Source organism: Vespula vulgaris, chromosome 19, assembly GCF_905475345.1.
Source record: "Vespula vulgaris chromosome 19, iyVesVulg1.1, whole genome shotgun sequence".
Classification (NCBI taxonomy): domain Eukaryota; kingdom Metazoa; phylum Arthropoda; class Insecta; order Hymenoptera; family Vespidae; genus Vespula; species Vespula vulgaris.
In genome coordinates this window covers 1,575,001-1,594,609 of record NC_066604.1, presented here as the reverse complement: position 1 = coordinate 1,594,609, position 19,609 = coordinate 1,575,001, and the positions used below count along the sequence as shown (strand labels likewise).

At 33.4% G+C, this 19,609-nt stretch overlaps 1 protein-coding gene across 5 annotated transcripts in view; it reads left to right on the top strand.

The window, feature by feature from the left end:
* Positions 1-19,609, top strand: part of LOC127070733 (transcription factor kayak) — a 42,562-nt gene that overhangs the window by 14,250 nt on the left and 8,703 nt on the right. Inside the window, exon 1 of one of the 5 annotated variants that reach the window (XM_051009110.1) lies at positions 9,454-9,990. The exons of 3 other annotated variants lie outside the window; for them this stretch is intronic. In XM_051009110.1, the coding sequence (XP_050865067.1) occupies positions 9,937-9,990 (54 nt within the window). In that variant the 5' untranslated portion in view covers positions 9,454-9,936. Of the gene's footprint in view, positions 1-9,453; positions 9,991-18,872 lie in introns of those variants that run through there. One more of the 5 variants, XM_051009109.1, reaches the window with a different exon arrangement.

The following is a 19,609-nucleotide window of genomic DNA, read 5'->3' as shown; positions in this document are numbered from 1 at the left end:
TGTATATCTATATGTGTGAGTTTCTACCTTCGGCCATTATTATTCGTGACGCTTCGTAAACACGTCGATTATTATGTTTTGTTCCTTTTCTCTCTTTCTCTCTTTCATATATATGTATATATATATATATATGTACGTATATATTGCTCTCTTTCTCTCTTTCTCTCTCACGTATTCTTAGAGAACATGCATGCCCCTATAGCAAAGGAACAACACGTACTGCTCTACCAAGAAAATGCATTTGCGTGCCTGTTAAGTACGATCCAACCGATGACGGCAAGATAATTGCAGGCAGAAGTAGTTGTAGTAGTTCACTTTCCTTCTCTCTCTCTCTCTCTCTCTTTCCATCTCTATCTTTCTTTGACCTGTTATATCGCGAAGCGGAAGTAGGCCCGCTACCTGGAAGAAGACAAGGTCCAAGGTCACGAGTCATATGACGCGTTTTAACTCTGAGACTCTACGATCGCGTTTTACACGAGACTTAAACGCTCACACCTATAATTCGCTCTCTTTTTTTTAAACAATATATATATATATATAAATATCGATTATTAGAAAAATAAAAATTCAAAAAATAGCATATGAAACTTTCTTTTTTTTTTCTTTTTCATAGAAGAAGAGAAGGTTTCTCGATCTTCTCGATCCTTCGATAAATAGAGGTCAACCAAACGGATAATCGATTTTTATCGATGATCGATCCAACGAGAAAGCCAATGATGATTGAGAAATATATGTATCTATGTACGTATATATGTATATGTATACTTACATACATATATATATACACACTTATGTACTATTTAACCGAGTATCTCCTCTTTTCTCGTCCGTTTTCAAGACGCCGCGTTGATTTTTCTTGATATATTTAATAGTGGGGGGAACTGGTAATCCGGTGTGGTCGACCTCGAAAGGAGGTCGATTCCATCGAAAGATATCTTGCGTTACGAGTGACGTCAATAGGTTTAACACTTTCCCCTGGAGAATGTTTCAAGCGATGTGTTGTTTCTTGGTCGAAACTTCGCAACCTCTGTTTTCATGAAATGTGTTCTAGATCTTTTGTATCCTAGTAATAATGTATACAATATATATTTTTCTATATATACTGGAAAAAGAGAAAGAGAGACAGAGAGAATAATTAACATCAAGATAATTAGTCGAGTAACACGCTTTTAAGTGTTCTCTCTATTCTTATATACTTTCTTTTTAGATAGAAGCGTTCACGTTTGCGTGTTAAAATCGACTGACTGACTGACTGACTGGTTAGTTTTGCTTGCTTGCTTGCTTGCTTGCTTGCTTGCTTCGACCTTCGTTAAACGAAAGGGACAACATACGAAGTTTACTAATTTATATTTACATATCCGTATTATATACGCGCGTACAATACGTAGTATTGTATTGTAGTACGTATTTACGATATGTCGTCGTCGAAGGAAAATAGAAATAGATGAGAGATAGGGAAAAAAACAAAAACATATTTTCCGAATGTCCTCGCGCTCTCATCGTATTATCGCGTTACGCGAGCAAGCGAGCATTTTCTTTTCTTTTTTTTCTCCTCTTTCTTTTTTCTTCAGCGTTTTTGTTTTTTCTTTTTTCGTATTTTTCTTCTCTTTTCCTTCTCATCTTTTTTCCTTTTACTCGCGACATTCTAATGAGACGTCTTTCATGCGTAGCCTTTATCTTTGACACTTGATTAAATTATGTAGAGATAAATTTTTGATCGGTTAATTCAAAGATTGCTTTATTCTTTTCTTATGTGTTTCTTTTTTCTTCTTCTTTTCTATTTTTCTTGCTTTTTCCTCGTCAAAATATTTTCAAATAAAAATCGTCGATTAGATATCACATTAGATATTGCACGCGTATTACGAAGGGTGATAATAAAAAGGGTATTATAAAAAGAACTGTGCACAAATTTTCTAAACGATTTTAACGACGAGTTATTTACACTTTATCGTGAGCTTTCTTTTTTTTTCCTTTCTTAGATTAATTTTGGTTCTTCTTTCTTTCTTTCTTTCTTTCATTCTCTCAAGTCGTAAAAATAACAAGATTCTAAGAACTTTTGGCGAAAAACATCTTTCGTAACATCGAGAAAATTCTTTAGGATGATTAGGACAAAAAGTTTGTCGAGTTTTTGAAAAAACATTCCCTTTCTTATCTCTTCTACCCTTCTCTACCAATTCGTATTTTTCAACTTTCCACTTACTCGTAGGAGATCGATAAGTTAACGACGTTGTTTACGAAACTCGTTAAAAAAGAGATAGAGATAGAAAGAGAAAGAGATAAACAGAGGAAGAGAGAGAGAGAGAGAGAGAGAGAGAGAGAGGGAAGGAAGGGAACAAAAAAAAGAAAAAAAATAGGGGAAAAAAAATGAACGAACCAAGCAAGAGCGGAAGTTCGACCAACGTTTCGTATATACACGTTTATTTTGTCGTCGGCACGAATGAATTATCGTCGCGAGCAAAGCTAATTTCCGTGGTACAAGGTCATAACAAAGAGTTGATAATAACGTAAGCGATAATCGTATCTGTCGGTCGATTATTATTAGGTTGGATATATTATAGACCTGTCTATCTTATAAAAGGGTGGGAAAGAGAGAGAGAGAGAGAGAGAGAGAGAGAGAGAGAGAGAGAGAGAGAGAGAGAGAGAGAGAGAGAGAGAGAGAGAGAGAGAGAATTAGAGATTATATAAGTACTTCCATAAAAATATCAATTTTAAATCTTTAGTTATATAAAATTATAATTCGTTTATTAAGATTGTAATTCGTATGAGAAATCTTTGAACCGAATAAAATTTTTTTTACTTGTATAGAATTTAATATAAAAAAAAAAAAAAAGAAAATGAAAGGGGAATAGGAAAAGGAAAAGGAGAATTATTGGATAAAAAAAGAAAAAGAAGAAGAAGGAGGGGGAGGTTTTATCAGTGTACACGGTCCACCGGATTATGGTAAACCATATTCGTGCGTCATTTCCATCGAAGCGAACCGTAACCACTGTTACAATTTTACGTTTAACTAGCAACGGGTTATTAATGTCATGAATTTTTAATCTCTAGTATATAATATCGAACGTCCTCGTCGCGTGTGTTTTATCTTGATATATATATATATATATATATACATTACGCATAATTGTATATATATGTACATGTATATGTATATATATTTATGAAACACTCATCCACCATCTTCCATCTAATCTTTCATCTAATGACGTCTTTTCTATAATTCTATTACAGATTAATATTAAATTTATCTTTGATTAATACATGATATAGATACACACACACACATATAGTAATCTCGTTCATACTAATCGTATCATCAATATATTTCAATCGTCTTTATTATCATCGTCATTGTCGTCGTTGTTAATCGAACGTTTGAACATTAACTTCCGTATTCGACTCTGTTTTTTCTATATTTTATAAAATATTACTTTTCAATATTTCTTAACAATCTCGATGATCATACGATCTCGAGATCTCTTTTGATAATCGATCGATAAATTTCGATTCGTTCAATAACAAATGCTCACATCTTTACATCTACAAACACATACATACTATACGTGTTTTGAAAAGTTTTCGAAGCTTTCCTTTAAAGAGCTATGCATGTCGTTCTTATAACGTCGTAAAAAAGAAAAAAGAAAAAAAGAAAAAGAATATATGCCTGCCTGCTCGTTCTCACGAACAAGAATAAAAGAATAAAAAGAAAAAGAAGGTGTGCTGCTGGTGCCTTCCTTCGTAGAAAAAGAAAATAAAAGGAGATCAAAAATAAAATAACATAAAATAAAATAAAATAAAATAAAATAAAAAGGACGAATCGAATTCAACGATCATAATTCAAAGAGACGAGATGCCCTTCTTCGAGTATGATAGAATGATAAACTGTCCTAACTTATTCACGATCTTTTTTCTTCTTCTACACCTTCCCTCTATACCACACACCCCCACTCTTCGACCTGTTCGTCACTCCCTATTTCGAGACACCCTAAAAAGGGAGTTTTTAATTTAAGAGGTCGTAGAACCCTCTCTGGGCTGTCTTTCAAATGGACTTATATGACATGTGTCTTATGTGTGTATGGTATGTGAGGATGAATGGATGAATGGATGGATGGATTGGATGGATGCTGGCCATCAGACGTTTCAAATTTCGTGAAATTATTATTATTATTATTATTATTATTATTATTATTATTATTATTATTATTATTATATATATATGATCCAAAGAGAGTTCTTTTTTTTAAATGTTTTCAATTTAAAAAAAGAAAAAAGAAACAAAGAAAATGTCGATGATTCTTATGGGATTATAAACCTAATTGACAAGTGTAATATATATGTAATAATGTAACTGTAAGTGTTATGCTATTACAGTAATGTATATAATGTAATCGTATTTTTGTAAGATCGTTATTTCTAACTAGATTGAAATTAAAAGTTACTAATATTAATTCTTATTATTATTCAAATATAAATCATATTATAGTTATATTGTCAATATAAATTGATAATATAGTTTTTATTCTAATAGTTATATCTTAATAATGTAAATGATAATAGTAAACAGTTCTTATTTTAATAATATAAATCGTATTATGTTATGGATTTCTTTTTACGCTGGTCAACAGTTACACGATTTATTAACACGTTTAAACCTTTATGCGGAATGCAAATAATGCATCCTAATTAGTTTATTTTTTCTTTTTTTCCCTCGATATTTTTATTTTCTTTTTTATTTTTTATAAATAAGATGTCTTCAAGAAACGAATGCCTTTTTATATTTCAAATCACATTTCTCATAGTTGACGAGTTTTATACTTAACATAAATCAATTTTAACATACATATATATATCAATATATTTTTTATATCTTTTTTTTATATATATATATACTTTATTATATTATATATTCATTTATATATATATATTTTCACTTTGAATTACTTTTTTCTTTTTCCATTGAAACATATATTCACCATATAAAATAAAACCCAGATATGTATCCCCTCCTCTCTCTTTATCTATCTATCTATCTACGTTTAAACAATAAAAAAAAAGAAATTACAAATTAGAAAAAGGTTGATGGAAATGAAGCGTGCGATCGAAAAAAAGAGTAGAGGTAGAGAAGAGGGATGAGGATAAAAAAGGAAGAGGAGAGAAGAAAAAAAAGAGATCAAAGAATTCTCCGAGGAATTATCTACGCAATTATGTAGTTATTCCCATCGAAGAGAGGCTGTCGAAGTGCAACCAGTCGGAAATGCCTTCGTGGTTGCGTCACTTGTAAGGAATTCACGCACCGTTGTGCCCTCGAAGCGTTTTCTCCTTCTACGTTCGTGATCCTTTTATATTTTTTTTCTTCCCTCTATCTCTTCCTCTTCACCCTTCTCTCTTTCTCTCTCTCTTTTTCACTCTCTCGATCTATCCGTCTTCTTCGTTCCATTCTACGTCCTTAACGTCTTGAAAATATTCACTCGAAGGTTACGTTCTCTCATCGAACGCTTCTTCTTCTTCTTCTTCTTCATTTCCCTTGGATATCATCATTTTCAATAATAATCGAATAAAACAGGTGCAACAATCATTTCTGAATATATTCTATGATCTGTCACGAATGCATAACACTACATATATCGACATTATAACCTTGAAAACATCGCGAATGACTTTCTCAAGGTCGCACGCGACATATTCTTCTCCCTCATTGTTCTATGGTTTTCCTTTTTATTTTTTCTTTTTTGTCTCGTCGAACGAGATAACGTCTACGTTTGCGTATAATGAAATAAATAATCACGATTGACGATCCGAAGGAAGGGGAAGGGCCGATATTAACGTAATAACGTCATCGAAAGCTCATAATAATAATTATCTTGTCAAAATAATAGAATGGGCGTTTAAAAGAAAAACAGCTGTTATTATCTCGATTGACTAACGAGCTGATATAGCGGAGTTGGCTTTTTTTTTCTTTTTCTTTTTTTTTTGTTTTATAATTTTTGTTTTATAATTTTCTTTTTCTTTTGCATAATAATCATTTGATATTTTAATTTGCAAGTCGCAGACGTTTTCATGCATACATCGATGTATGTACATGTATATATATATTTTTTTGATTTAAAGAAATGTACGAATCAGAAAATCTCTCTCTCTCTCTCTCTCTCTCTTTTTCTTGTATGGTTTCAACTGTGATAATAATTACAACATGGCATGTGCGCGATGGTACGTGAACGGAGTAAATAAAGAATTACCACGTGTGAGTGCATGTGTTTGTGCGTTTGCATGTATGTGTATATACGTATTATATGTATATAATATATATATGTATATATATGTATAGTATGCTCGGTGAAGCTAATCGATCATCGACGGTGAAAACTAGGCGATTATATGGCCTTGAGTTGTAAAACGGGTATCGATTTCGTCAGATACTTTACCGTCTCTTCCACGTCTCACAAAAGAACCGATATCGATGGATCTTTTTTACCATTTTATTCTACGAAAAATTCGAAACGAATTAAACGTAATTATACGAATTTACGAGATATATATGCTGAAACGAAAGTATCATCAATAATTCCATTTTTTCTTTCTTTCTTTTTTTTTTGTTTTTTTCTTAAATATCTCGAAGAGGATAAAGAAAAATAAAATAGAAAATTTAAGCTCTCCAACGCGTTAATAGAATTCTATTAGAAAGTGATTCCCCTCTATGACGTACATAATACACACACACATATATATATATATATATGTATGTATACATATACGACAGATTTATTACATAAATAAATTTCAATATAAAAATTATTGACTCGATATATCAGTTACATTACATACTATGTATAATAAATTTTTCTATACGTACTATATAATAATTCAAGAATATATATCAATTATATCATACAATATGTATAGCAAATTTGTATATACTATAAAAACTATTATTATTATTATTATATACTATATAATAATTCAAGAACATATAATAACAATTGAAGAATATTAACGTAATCTTGTGACACGCGTATATCGATTACGAAATGTATGTATGTACATAGATACGTAAGTAACTAACTAACTAAGCAAGTACGTACGTACACATACATGTTTTTATAAAGGTCAACTTCGAAGAAAACGCATTTGCTTTTTCTCACGCGAATTTGTCCTTGGAGAAGCCTTGGTTCAATGTCCTACATATACACATATATATCTTGTTCGAACAAAGACGGACAAGGCCGTGACGTGGCCCTCGAAATTTCCCAAATTACATACTTACTTAAACACTGTGAAAGAAAGACAGAGAAGAAGTGACAAAAAGAAAAAGATAGAAAGATAGAAAAAGATAGACAGAGAGAAGGAAAAAGAGAGTACAGAGAGAGAAAGAGAGAAACAGAGAAAGAGAGAGAGAGAGTAAAAAAGAATAAGTGAGAACTCTGAGGATCCTCTCTCGGTACTTAAACTTTTCGGTGTCGTTCACCTCCTCTCTCTCTTATATCGTGACTCTACAGCATCTCGTAGTGGCCTTTGTTCTCGCTTCGGTGCTAAAAACGTCCAACCAAAGTACCACCTCTTTCTTTCTCTTTTCCTCTGTGTCCTTATCGCCAAACCGTTTATCGACCACTCATGGATAACTTCAAAGTATACTCGTTTTGTTCGGTCTCTTTTTATGTTTTTTTTTCTCTCTGTCTTTTATTTTGTTTATTTATTTATTTATTTATTTATTTATTTATTTATTTAATCTTTATGAAACGAATGTCGTAATAGTACGAAGGTAGTATTGAGAAATATTTACGATAGAAAGATGGCTCTTGTTATCATTATTTGGATATTTTATTTTTCTAATAAATATTGTAGTAAATATGATAATAATTATTGTAACAAATATTACATTAAATATCGCAGTATATATTACTATAGTAAATGTTGCATGTAAATGTCGTAGTAAATATTACAGCAAATATTGCAGTAAACATCCTAACAATTGTTATTGTAGTAATTATTGTAAAAAAAAATATAAAACAATCGAAATAATGACGAGCAAAAAATGGAAGAATACAAATTTCCAAAGAATACATTCGATCAGATACGAGAATCTAAATTTATACATATGTGTATACATTAATATATACATTAATCTATTTGATTAATCATTCACTAGAAGCATTTACTATAATTATCGTCTTATACTACGAAACATATATATATATATTTTTTTTAATTTTTTTTTAATTATCGAAAGCTTTTTCCTTCTTAATACTTTGTGTTGTTGGTAATGTGTTAAAAAAAAAAAAAAAGAAAAAAAAAGAGACGGCGTGCGACCGACAACGTTGCACTGTTCACAGTGATAATCGTTAATCGAGCCTCGGGAAAGGGCAGACTCCAATTAAGAGAAGAGCTTTAGATACATATATACATATATACAAACATACATACAAACGTATAAATATACTCAGAGTAGTCTAACGCGAGTAAACGATTTAAATGAGATCTGAAAGAGTATAATCTCGTCAATGGTGTGTGTATGTCTGCTACGTATATATTTAATTCGCAAACCGAATCGAACCGAACTAAACCGATGTAACGTGACTTTTGCAGATTTATATGTATGATCAATTTTATAGATTTATGTTTATGATACGTACGTGCGTACTACGTTCGTCTATACTTTGTTTATATATACATACATATATATATATATAATCGTAAATAAACAATATTCGTACAAGAGAAAGGACAAATTGATTTCTTAGAAAATCATCGTTTTCGTTATACTTACAAGAGCTTCCACGTGCTCGAACAATGACTGGCAATCTTACAGGATGTACTCAATAGAAATTCGTAGAATTCACGTTAGATATGCCTTCTCTTCATCTCTCCCCCCCCCCTCTCTCTCTCTTTCTCTGTCGTGTACAATTTCATTCAGGAAAAAGGAACTTTACTGTTCGTGACGCAACAAGACACACGCTCGACTTTGACTTTCCGCGTACTAACGATTCCATGGATTCCGTTGATGAATCATCGATCGATCGATCGATGGCGCCTTTCTCGATCTTTTTTACTCCTCTTCTCATCCTCATTATATCTATATAATATAAATACATATACATGCTCGCATCCTATTACTCTAATAATTACGAAAAACGATTAAGAACTTATGAAATTTTTGTCGAGCGTTTCACTCGATTACAAATAATTTCATATTTACGATTTTTTTTTTTCTTCTTCTCAAGAAAACAATCTGAACGGAAAAAAGAACGTTCGTTCGATATTTGGAATAATTATGTATGTAAGAAAATAATAGAAATATCGATAATGTTTCTACGTATACGCATGTACGATATGTGTTGTAAGAATCGTATAGTTAATCGCATTCGATCGTGTCGGTTTTAAAAAACGCGCTCTTTTATCTCTCTCTCTCTCTCTCTCTCTCTCTCTCTCTTTGTTTCTATCTTTGTTAGATTCGAATGAAGTCATCCTTTATCCCTCCCAAGTCGTCGTCGTCGTCGTCGTCGTCGTTTCTTCCTCTTCAGCTCTCTCTCAGCACCTTGTCTTCTTTTTCTCGACGAATGTATTTCCACATCCTTACCCTTGCCCCTCTGAAGATCCACTGAAGAGGAAAGCAGCAACAGGGACGGGACGTTCTCCGTTGTGTCGTAGTCGTCGTCTTGTATCGTTGTGTCGTGTCGTCGTCGTCGTCGTCGTCACGAAGTCCTCTCGAGAAAGGAAAACCGAAGTAAGCCGAGCGTTGCCGAAGTTAGCCGAGAACGAGCCGACCATGTGGTGATAGCGCGATGATGACAGAACGCTGTCAGTGTCAGTGCGACTATCGTCGAGTACGGTTCTCGGTTTGTCGCGTATTACTTCGTAATATCTTTTCTTTTTTTTTTTTAATGCGTTCGGGTTAGAATTTATAATCGTTTTTTTTTTTTTTCTTAAACTTTTATTATATGTATGTATATATGCATATATATATACATTTTCTTAATTGTCATAACACTTAACTCGGTACGTACTTACATATATTTTTTATATTCAATTTTTTTCTCTCGAAATAAGATCGAAAATCGATCGATTATCGTCGATCCGTGAAATGGTTAAGTAAATAAAGAAAAAAGAGAAGGAAAAAGAAAATAGGATTGTTCTACGCATTTGAACATTTCTCTCTCTCTCTCTCTCTCTCTCTCTCTCTCTCTCTCTTTCTTTTTTCTTTCTTTCTTTCTCTTTCTCTCTGTCTGTCTCTCTCTCTTTCGACGCGGTGCATATACAGAGAAAACGAGATTAGAAGATCGCTCGAGGTCGCAACGAGCATAGCTCAAATATACGACGTTTTACCTCTTTTAACCGACACGAGGTCGACGTGGAACACTATTACCACTGTGTATTCGTGTTCGTGAGAGTGTATATGGTGTGTACATGTATATATTTATGTGTTATGTGTATGTGTATGTTCGTATACGTATCTCTCCCTCTCATCCCCTCTTTCTCTCTCTCTCCCCCTCTCTGTTTCGAGGTGAGTCGGTTTACTTCAAAAACGTTTCCATTTTTGGAAGTTACTCGTTGTACCAAAAGTAGAAAACCATTTTTTTTTTATTATCATTCTCTTTAAAATCAACGACTAGTAGCTTTCAATTTAAAAAGAATTCTCCCTTCTTTTCATACATACATACGTATATATATATATATATATATATATATATATATATGTGTATGTATGTGTGTGTGTGTTCGAAATATTATATGCAAGTAAATTAAATGACCTTTTTGTTTTTATCTCTCCCCCCTCCCCCACCTCCTCTTATCTCGTACAGACATACATACGTATCTCTTTCGACGAATTCAATGTTTTCCTCAGCCTTGGTTTTTCCCGTGTTATAGCGTTTTCAGAATTAGAAGATATATATATATATATATTTATATATACTTCTCTACTATGTACTACTACTAATACATTTCTATCATTATTCTAGTAGACGATCTATATATATATATATACTTTTTTTTTCATATTTACACATAGCACATAAAAATGTCGAGACCATAACCCTCCCTTCGACCCTCATCCCTCATCCCTCCTCCCCTCGTCCCACTTCATCCTACTTATTGATCAGTATTTTAGTTTCTCCCCTAATCTCTCTCCTACGTATTCTACGAACGATAAAAGTACGCTAAAAAAAAAAACAGCACGGTTGCTTTTTCCTTCGCTGCCTTACTAAGTTTTGAAAAAAGTAAAAGCGAGAATAATGGAGGATACATATATATACGTTCGTCAAGTTTATTAGATCGAGTTTTATATTGATTATGAGAGCACATTTTTATTCTATTCTCTATTTTATATTTCCATTATAAAAATCTCTTTCTCTCTCTCTCTCTCTCTTTTTTACGATTATATTTCATAAATCGTTTAAATGAAAATGAAATTGAAAAACGTGCTAGTATCTATGTATCGTCCCTCGATCAAAATATGCATCGAGAGAGAGAGAAGATAGTGACAAAGAGAGAAAGAGAGAAAGAACGATGAACAGAAGCTGCAGTATAGATGGTGGTGGTATATTATGACGATGCATCGTTTCGTTATCGTGTTTACATTCTTTGTTCCCACCTCGGCTCGGAAACGAGATGGAAAGACTTCTATATATATATATATATATATATATATGTTTCTCTATGGTTTGTATATAATATATATGTGTATGTGTGTTCTGTCTTTCTTTCTATATATATATATATATATATATATATATATATATATATATATGTATATATATATGTATGCATTTTCTGCGCAGAGCGTGCATAGAAAATGCTACGAATAGTATCATTGCGGTTAGAAAAAGAAGAAGAAGAAGAAGAAGAAAACTAGGAGCGAGACGATTTGTCTTTACCACGTTTATAACGTGTGTGCATGTATGTATGTATGTATGTACATATGTATGAGTGAATAAGAAAGAGAGAGATCGACTCCTTTGTTATCCAAGGCTACGCTTATTGTGTCCGTACTCGGCCATAACTTTTTTCCTGCACGCGATAGTAATTTTCGCACGCGGACGTAATCGAGTCATTTGTCGCATCGCGTTCGCCATTTCCTTCTTGTATTTAAGGATATGTGTGTGATGTATATGCGTGAAAAAATAAGTGTATGTAGATATGAATATGTGTATGTATGTATGTATATATGTGCATGAATATACGTAAGATGTAAACGTTTTTCTTTTTCTTTTTCTTTTTCTTTTTCTTTTTCTTTTTTTTTCTCCATTAAAATGAGATCTATTATAATGAGTATTAAGCGAATAAAATGCATCCGATGTGCCAATCCATTGGAACTCGTCATTTTTCATTTTTTACAGCTTTTGTATAGATTTCATTTATCATAGATTATTCCGTAAAATTGGATTCTATTAAATCTTTTCGTAGGGACGATGAAATTTCTTTTTTTTTTCTTTCTCTCTCTCTCTCTCTTTTTTTTTTTTTATGTTTCGTCCAACAAAGAAAATCGTTCATAACTAACTGTATTCGGTGAACTCTCCTTTCGTTTTAATTCAATTTTTTTTTTCTGTATTTATATACGTACGTACCTATGCATATATGTATGGGTTCTGTGTGATTCGAAATTCTAATTTCGAGTATGACTTGATCATCGAATCGTTTTTTTTTGCATCTAATTAGGTGTACATCGATTAACTATTCCATAGATTCGACTATTTTTACATTCTATTTCTTTTTTCTTTTTCTTTTTTTTCCTTTTTTTACGCTAATTTTAATTAAAAAGATAAACTTGGTAATAAGGAAATAAGTAAATATGTATGTATGTATGTATGTATGTTTGTATATATATATGTATATAAAGAAACATTAGTTTCAGAACTATTAGAAGTCCAATTAAATCGATAAAAGATTTTCTCTTACTCTATCCACTTAACTCCGGCAAACTCCGGAGTTTACGAACACAAACGAACAGGAAACGCTTTGAACATGCTTCGAAAATAGACTAACCAGATAAAAATACACCGTCGCACCGTAGAAATATAAATCGAACGATCTAATTTCGTCGCGTGATTATACGCAAGAGAATATGTGAGAGTATATACGTGACATACACACACACACACACATATATATATATAAAAATGACAAACTATTATTTTCTCGATATACATACATATATGCATACAACTATATTATCTCGATTTTATATAGAATTTTAAAGGAAAGCAGACAAAGGAATTTTTCCATCCTGTGATCGACTTAATGCAAACAGAAATACAAACACACACACACACACACACTAGATTTTTCTTTGCTCGATACACGATTCTCACGGACTTTCGTAAATGCGATTTCTCGACCGTAAAGATCAAAGTTCGCGAAAGGACCCGAGGGAAGGACAAAAGATCGGATGGTATAGTCCACATCCTTACTTGTTGTCCACCCTTTCTCTTTTTCTCTTTTTCTCTCTCTTTTTCTATCCATCTCTGTTACTCTTGGACTTTGTTCTCGTAATTTCGAGCGGACTTGTCGATTCTACGCAGCACGATATATCGCAAACGCGTCGTGATCGGCATAATTTCACTTCGCGAAGAGTCGAATCCCCACTTGCCTCTTTTCTTTTTACGATCTCTTGCACGTGTCTCTCTTTCTCTGTATATGTGTGTGTGCGTGTGTGTTGTGGGTGCGTGTGCGTGTGTGTATACGTGTGCTTATACATGTCGATTGTATTTCGAAACATTAATGGTCGCGAATGGAAGAAAACAAATCCGGTTATGCGAATCCCAACGATATGTAATAGTCTTCTAAAGAAACCATCTTTTTTTTTTCATCCTCTACCTCTTTTCCTTCGTAACGCACATGTTCTCTCTCTCTGTCTCTCGATTTTTTTTTTCATTATTCTTTTTCTTTTTTTTATCTATTATTCTATTTTTTTAATTACGTAATAATCAGAGATTAATAATAATAATGTCCTTAGTATGGTATTATTTGACTTGGATTAAGAAAAAATAAAAAAGAAAAAGAGACGAAAAATAAAAAAAGCGGGGATGTATTAACAAAATAAACGTATCTATTTCATTTTGCTGTACATCTCTCTCTCTCTCTCTCTCTCTCTCTCTCTCTCTCTTTCTTTTAATCTCTCAATGCAGTTTTATAAACGTGCAACGAAAAGTACGAGATTGTGTAATGACACTAATCGCACTCTGCCAATTTATTATCAACCTATATATAACAATATTTATACAGAACAATTAGTTATCTTTTCGAAAAATTAAGATAGAAAGATAAAGAGAGAAAGAAACAGAGAGAAAGAAAATAATAAAAAAGATAGAGATGCGGTTTTGTTTGAGATTGGCCAGGAATTGCCAATTGAGTTCCTCGAAGAGGAATCACGAAGATATCCGGATATATAATAAATACACACACACAACATTATACGTACTTATATAGAACATATACATACATACATACATACATACACACTTAAAACATCATACGTACTTATATAGAACATCGTACATACATACATACATACATATTAATATATACGTTCATATCAATACATACATACATACATACATACATACATACATACATATTAATATATACATATTAATACATATATATGGGGGACACGAAAAGATTTGGCGAGGGGTTAATATCGTTGGATTAAACGTAGGTAGAATGCGTGACCATGTTACTACGATGACGACGACGACGACGATGTCGACGACGTCGACGATGGCGGCGGTGGCGGTGGCGGTGATGGTGGCGGTGGCGGTGGCGGTGGCGGTGGCGGCGGCGGGACCTCGATGGATTTCCTGGAAATATTTATCCGCCTCTATATTTTTCCTGTTAATCGCGCACGACGTCGGAACGGTCGATCGCGTCGCACTATTATCGCGCATTATACCAACGTGTGTTACCAGTGTCGCCTCGATTTTTTCTTCTTTTTTTTTTCCTTCCTTTTTTTCTCTGTTTTCTTTCTTTTCCATCGAATAAAAATATCGCATTAAATCGAAGATCAATTTCTAAATTTCTTCGACTATCATCTTCTTTGTCTTTTGCTCTTTTTAATTACTCTTTCTTTCTTTTCTTTTCCTTGTTGTTCATCATTCATTCATTCATTCATTCATTCATTCATTCTTTCATTCATTTGATTAATTAATTAACTAATTATTTATTTATTTGATTTGTTCGTCATTATCGAGAATATCATTTCTTCGCCAAATGAAATCAATAGTTCTCGTCTACTAACAAATAGCAAGAAGTTAACTTCGCTCGATCGTACGATCGTTAAAATTCTAAGGAGAAAAACCGGATATATATCTTTGGCGTGCATACATTTTTTTTCTCTCTCTCTCTTTTCTACTTCTTCTGTATCTCTCCTCTTCTATTCTTACGTAATTTCGTAATGGAGATATCCCGAAAGCTAAAGGCAATCTAATATATTCTCGCGTAATCCAACGACCAGATCTCTCTCTCTCTCTCTCTCTCTCTCCCCCTCTCTCTTTCTCTCTCTCTATAAGTTCCAAGTCGTGTGTTTGATGTTTTGAGAATTCCACTATATAGCTCTACACGGCTGGTAAAACACGGGGAATTGTTTATTGTAATCCGGCTGGCACATGTTTGCATATCAAGCCGAGATAAGCTGGGGGTTTTAAATGTCCATCTCGTGTTCGCCTACTGAGGCCAGACTCCCGTTTCCGAGTGACGTAAAAACTTACTACATAGCAGGTTTCTACGGAGTATTTCAAACTAATTGATCGGTATTCTTTCTCTCTCTCTCTCTCTCTCTCTCTCTCTCTTTCTCTCTCTATCGAGAATTGAACAACAAAGATGATGAAGGAGGAAGAAAAAGAAGAAGAAGGAGTAAACAAAATTACAATATTACGATCTTTTTTCCTTTTTCTATCTCTCTCTATCTCTCTATCTATCTATTCAATCTATCTATCTCTATCCCTATCTTCTTGTTTATCGTGTAACAATAATCAAGTTGAAAATCTTAAGCGTTTTCTTCCTCCTTCCATCTTTGAATACGTGCAACGAAATATTCCGAACGTTTCGAATTCCTTAAATACTTTCTACGATCTCTTTCTCTTTCTCTAATCGACTTTGACGAATTCCTCGAGATAAGAAAAAGAAGTCGTTCGAAATAAGAAAGGAAAAAAATGTTTAGGTCCATGACACGTCCAAGTCCAGGTTGTTCAGGGTACACAACAATCGATTGCTCGAGATAACAGCGCTGAGACTATCTTGGAAGTGTTGGAAGAACGTTTAAAAAAATAAGAAATTCCTCCTGTACCTTTCGTTCGAAAAGTTCTCTCGCATATGAAATGTAACAAAAAAAAAAAAGAAGAAGAAGAAAAAGAAAGAAAGAAGAAAAATTCCTTCGAAATATTTTCGGATAACGACGAAAAGTTCTATCTCTCTCTATCTCTCTTTCTCTTTCTCTCTCTTCCTCTCTCTCTCTCTCTCTCTCTCTCTCTCTCTCTCTCTCTCTCTCTCTCTCTCTCTCTCTCTCTCTCTCTCTGGCCTCTCTACTATGTGGGACAAACGATAAAATTAAATCTGTTCGGCGTATATAACGACTAGCTCTTTCTCTCTTTCCTCTTTGCGATCTCGATTGAAACAAGTTTACATATACAACGTATTATATTCGAGAAATTCTCGATAAAATTTTGGAAAAATAACTACGGCCATTGTTTGAAATAATATTAACATTAGCAGTGACAAATAACGAAAGAAGAATGATAACGTAATCGATACGTTTGGAATAATAAAAAAAAAGAATCGACACGATATAAAGAACAATTTTTTGAAGAAACGATTGTAACAATTTTATTTATATTCTGAGTATTATAATTTAATTATCGAGATAGCGAAAGTGATTTTTATCATTTTTCTATTCGATGAATATTATAATTTGATTATCAACCTGGAAGAGTGATTTCTATATAATTAAAGAAAGAGAGAGAGAGAGAGAGATCTTCGGTCGAAAGAGAAACGTATATTGGCGACTATCCAAAATCTACGATCGCAGGAAACTGGGATCTACTGAAAGAGACGAAGATGTGTGCAACGCCACTTCACAGGTGTGTTAAACTTAGAAACCGCGAACTAATTAAATCTCCTTCGACGGGGTCACGCTGAGCAATTGGAGAATTCTAAATCGTCGTTCGCTGTCTTCTTTTAATTTGCGAGTTTAAACGATGACTCTCATTCTCTCTTTCTCTAAACGTTTCACGTCACTCGAAACATCGATTTGTTTGTTAATTTTTCGTAAAAACAAAAACACAAAACGATCGATTAGAAAAACTACATACACATATATATGTTGTACATTCTATAATCAACTCGAAGTGATTTTTTATGAAGAAAAAAGATAGATAGATAGATAGATAAATAGATAGATATAGGATATAGGATAGGATAACGTTTACAAATTCGTTTGATCGACTATCGGAGTATATTGAGTTGATCGAAGGATCGATTATACGATCGATCGATCTACCGACCGACCGACCGACCGACCGACCGATCGATCGATCGTATAAACTATTCTCTTATGACAAAACTTTTCTATGTCGAATGTTCCATAGAAAGTTACGATGGTCAGGATATATTTCGTAAATCCTGGCCATTAGTTTATCATCATTTTTCAAAAGTATCTTTTCAAAACTTCCGGCCAAATGGAGGAGAAAGCTCTTTATATGTATTATCTACGAGAACGCATTCTTTGTGATACGCTTTCGCTTAGAGTTTATCGTTCCTTTTAAATCGACTTCAGGAGACTTATGTACTCTTGTTCATGCACACACACACACACACCTCTCTCTCTCTCTCTCTCTCTCTCTTTCTCTCTCTTTCTTTCTTTCTCTCTTTCTCAACAATTTCCTTTTCAGAATTATTGAAGGTTCCCCTGTACGATAAGAGAAAAGAAAACTAATCGTAGATAGAGACTATTCCTACATATATATACATATATACTAAGTAAAGACCATAAAAATTTGAACATTGTCCTTATGGCCGATTGTATCTAGTAAATCCCAAGACACTGTTATAGTCTCCCCCTTATAGTCCAAGAGGAAAAAACTTTTACAAACGTTTTAACCGAGCGATATGTGAAAGCGTCTCATCGTAAAGCCATTCTCCATTTTTTTATCACGTCGACCGATGAACGAAAAGAAAGAAAGAAAGAAAGAAAGAAAGAAACGAAAGGAAGGAAGATTAAAAGAGAACAAGGAGAGAACAGGAAAAACAAACAAGAAAGAAAAAAGGAAACAGGGGAAAAGAGGAAGAAAAAGACAAACAGGAAAAGAAAAAGAAGAGGAGAAGGAAAGAAGGGGTGATGATGGTAGTGGTGGATAGTGGTGATGTTAGTGATGGCGGACACAAACTTTGGATAAAACTTTGGATAAGAAGTTTAATCACGAGCGAAAGCTTTTCTTTTTCTTTCTTTTTTTTTCCTTCCCTTCGTTCCCTTCTCTCGGAGAAAGACGATAAAAATCCTATCGTGGTTTCTTTTTTTTTTTTATTTTCTTTTTTTGGGGTGGGGGGGGGGACAGGAAAAGAAAATAATCCCCGGAATGGCCGATGGTTTTTCTCGTAAAAAAAGAAAGAAAGAGATATATATATATATAAAGATATATAGATAGATAGATAGAGAGAGATAGAGAGAGAGAGAGACAAAAAAAGGAAAAGAATTCTGTCTTTGTCCTCTGTCTCTTTCTATCATCCCCTCTCGTACGAGTCTAAAGCATGTATGTATATATATATGTGTGTGTGTGTATATATGTATATATATATGTATATATATATATATATATATATATATACACGGTCGAACTTCGAAAGGTTATTTTTAGGATAGCTTTCCTCGCGTCGCGTAAGGCCACGAAGATCGGCGGCGTCGAGACGCTCGCTCGTTCTCTCAGTGTAAGAGAGGCGTCGGTGGAGGACGCAAGGTTTGCAAAGAACTCTTTTTCGAAAGTGAGAAGACTCGAACGAACCGACGCAAGAAGAAAGCGTGCACGAGGGAGGAGATATAAAAAGAAATAGAAAGAGAGAGAGAAAGAGAGAAAGAGAGATAGATAAAAAGAGACACGAGAGAAACAGAAAGAGAAAGAGAAAGAGAGAGAAAGAGACTGAGAGGGGTGAACGATAGGAGAGATAAAGATAAAGAGAGGGATAGAAATATACAAGAGAAGAAGAAGAAGAACAAGAAGAACAAGAACAAGAAGAGGAAGAGGAAGAGGGGGAAAGTAAAGAAGCGCACACCGACGTCCAAAACGAGATCTTCTCACGAACGAACGACCGACCTACCGACCGACCGACTGAAAATCAACAAGAATTATTATATTATTATTATTTTTCTTTCTTTTTCTTCTTTTTCATTATTTCATTTGATTTGACTTGATTTGATTGGATTTTTTTTTTTTTTTAATTTTACAATCATCGTCATCCCTTCTTCGATCAATTTCTTTTCTGTTTTTTTCTTTTCTTTTTTTTTTTTCTTTCGGTCTTATTGATCTTCTTTTTCTTTGTTTTTTTTTTTGTCGTGAATCTTTACCGCGCGATCCGAACTTTTGTTCTTTATTTCTTCCTCCACTTTTTCATTTCCTCTTCCCTTCGATTTTTT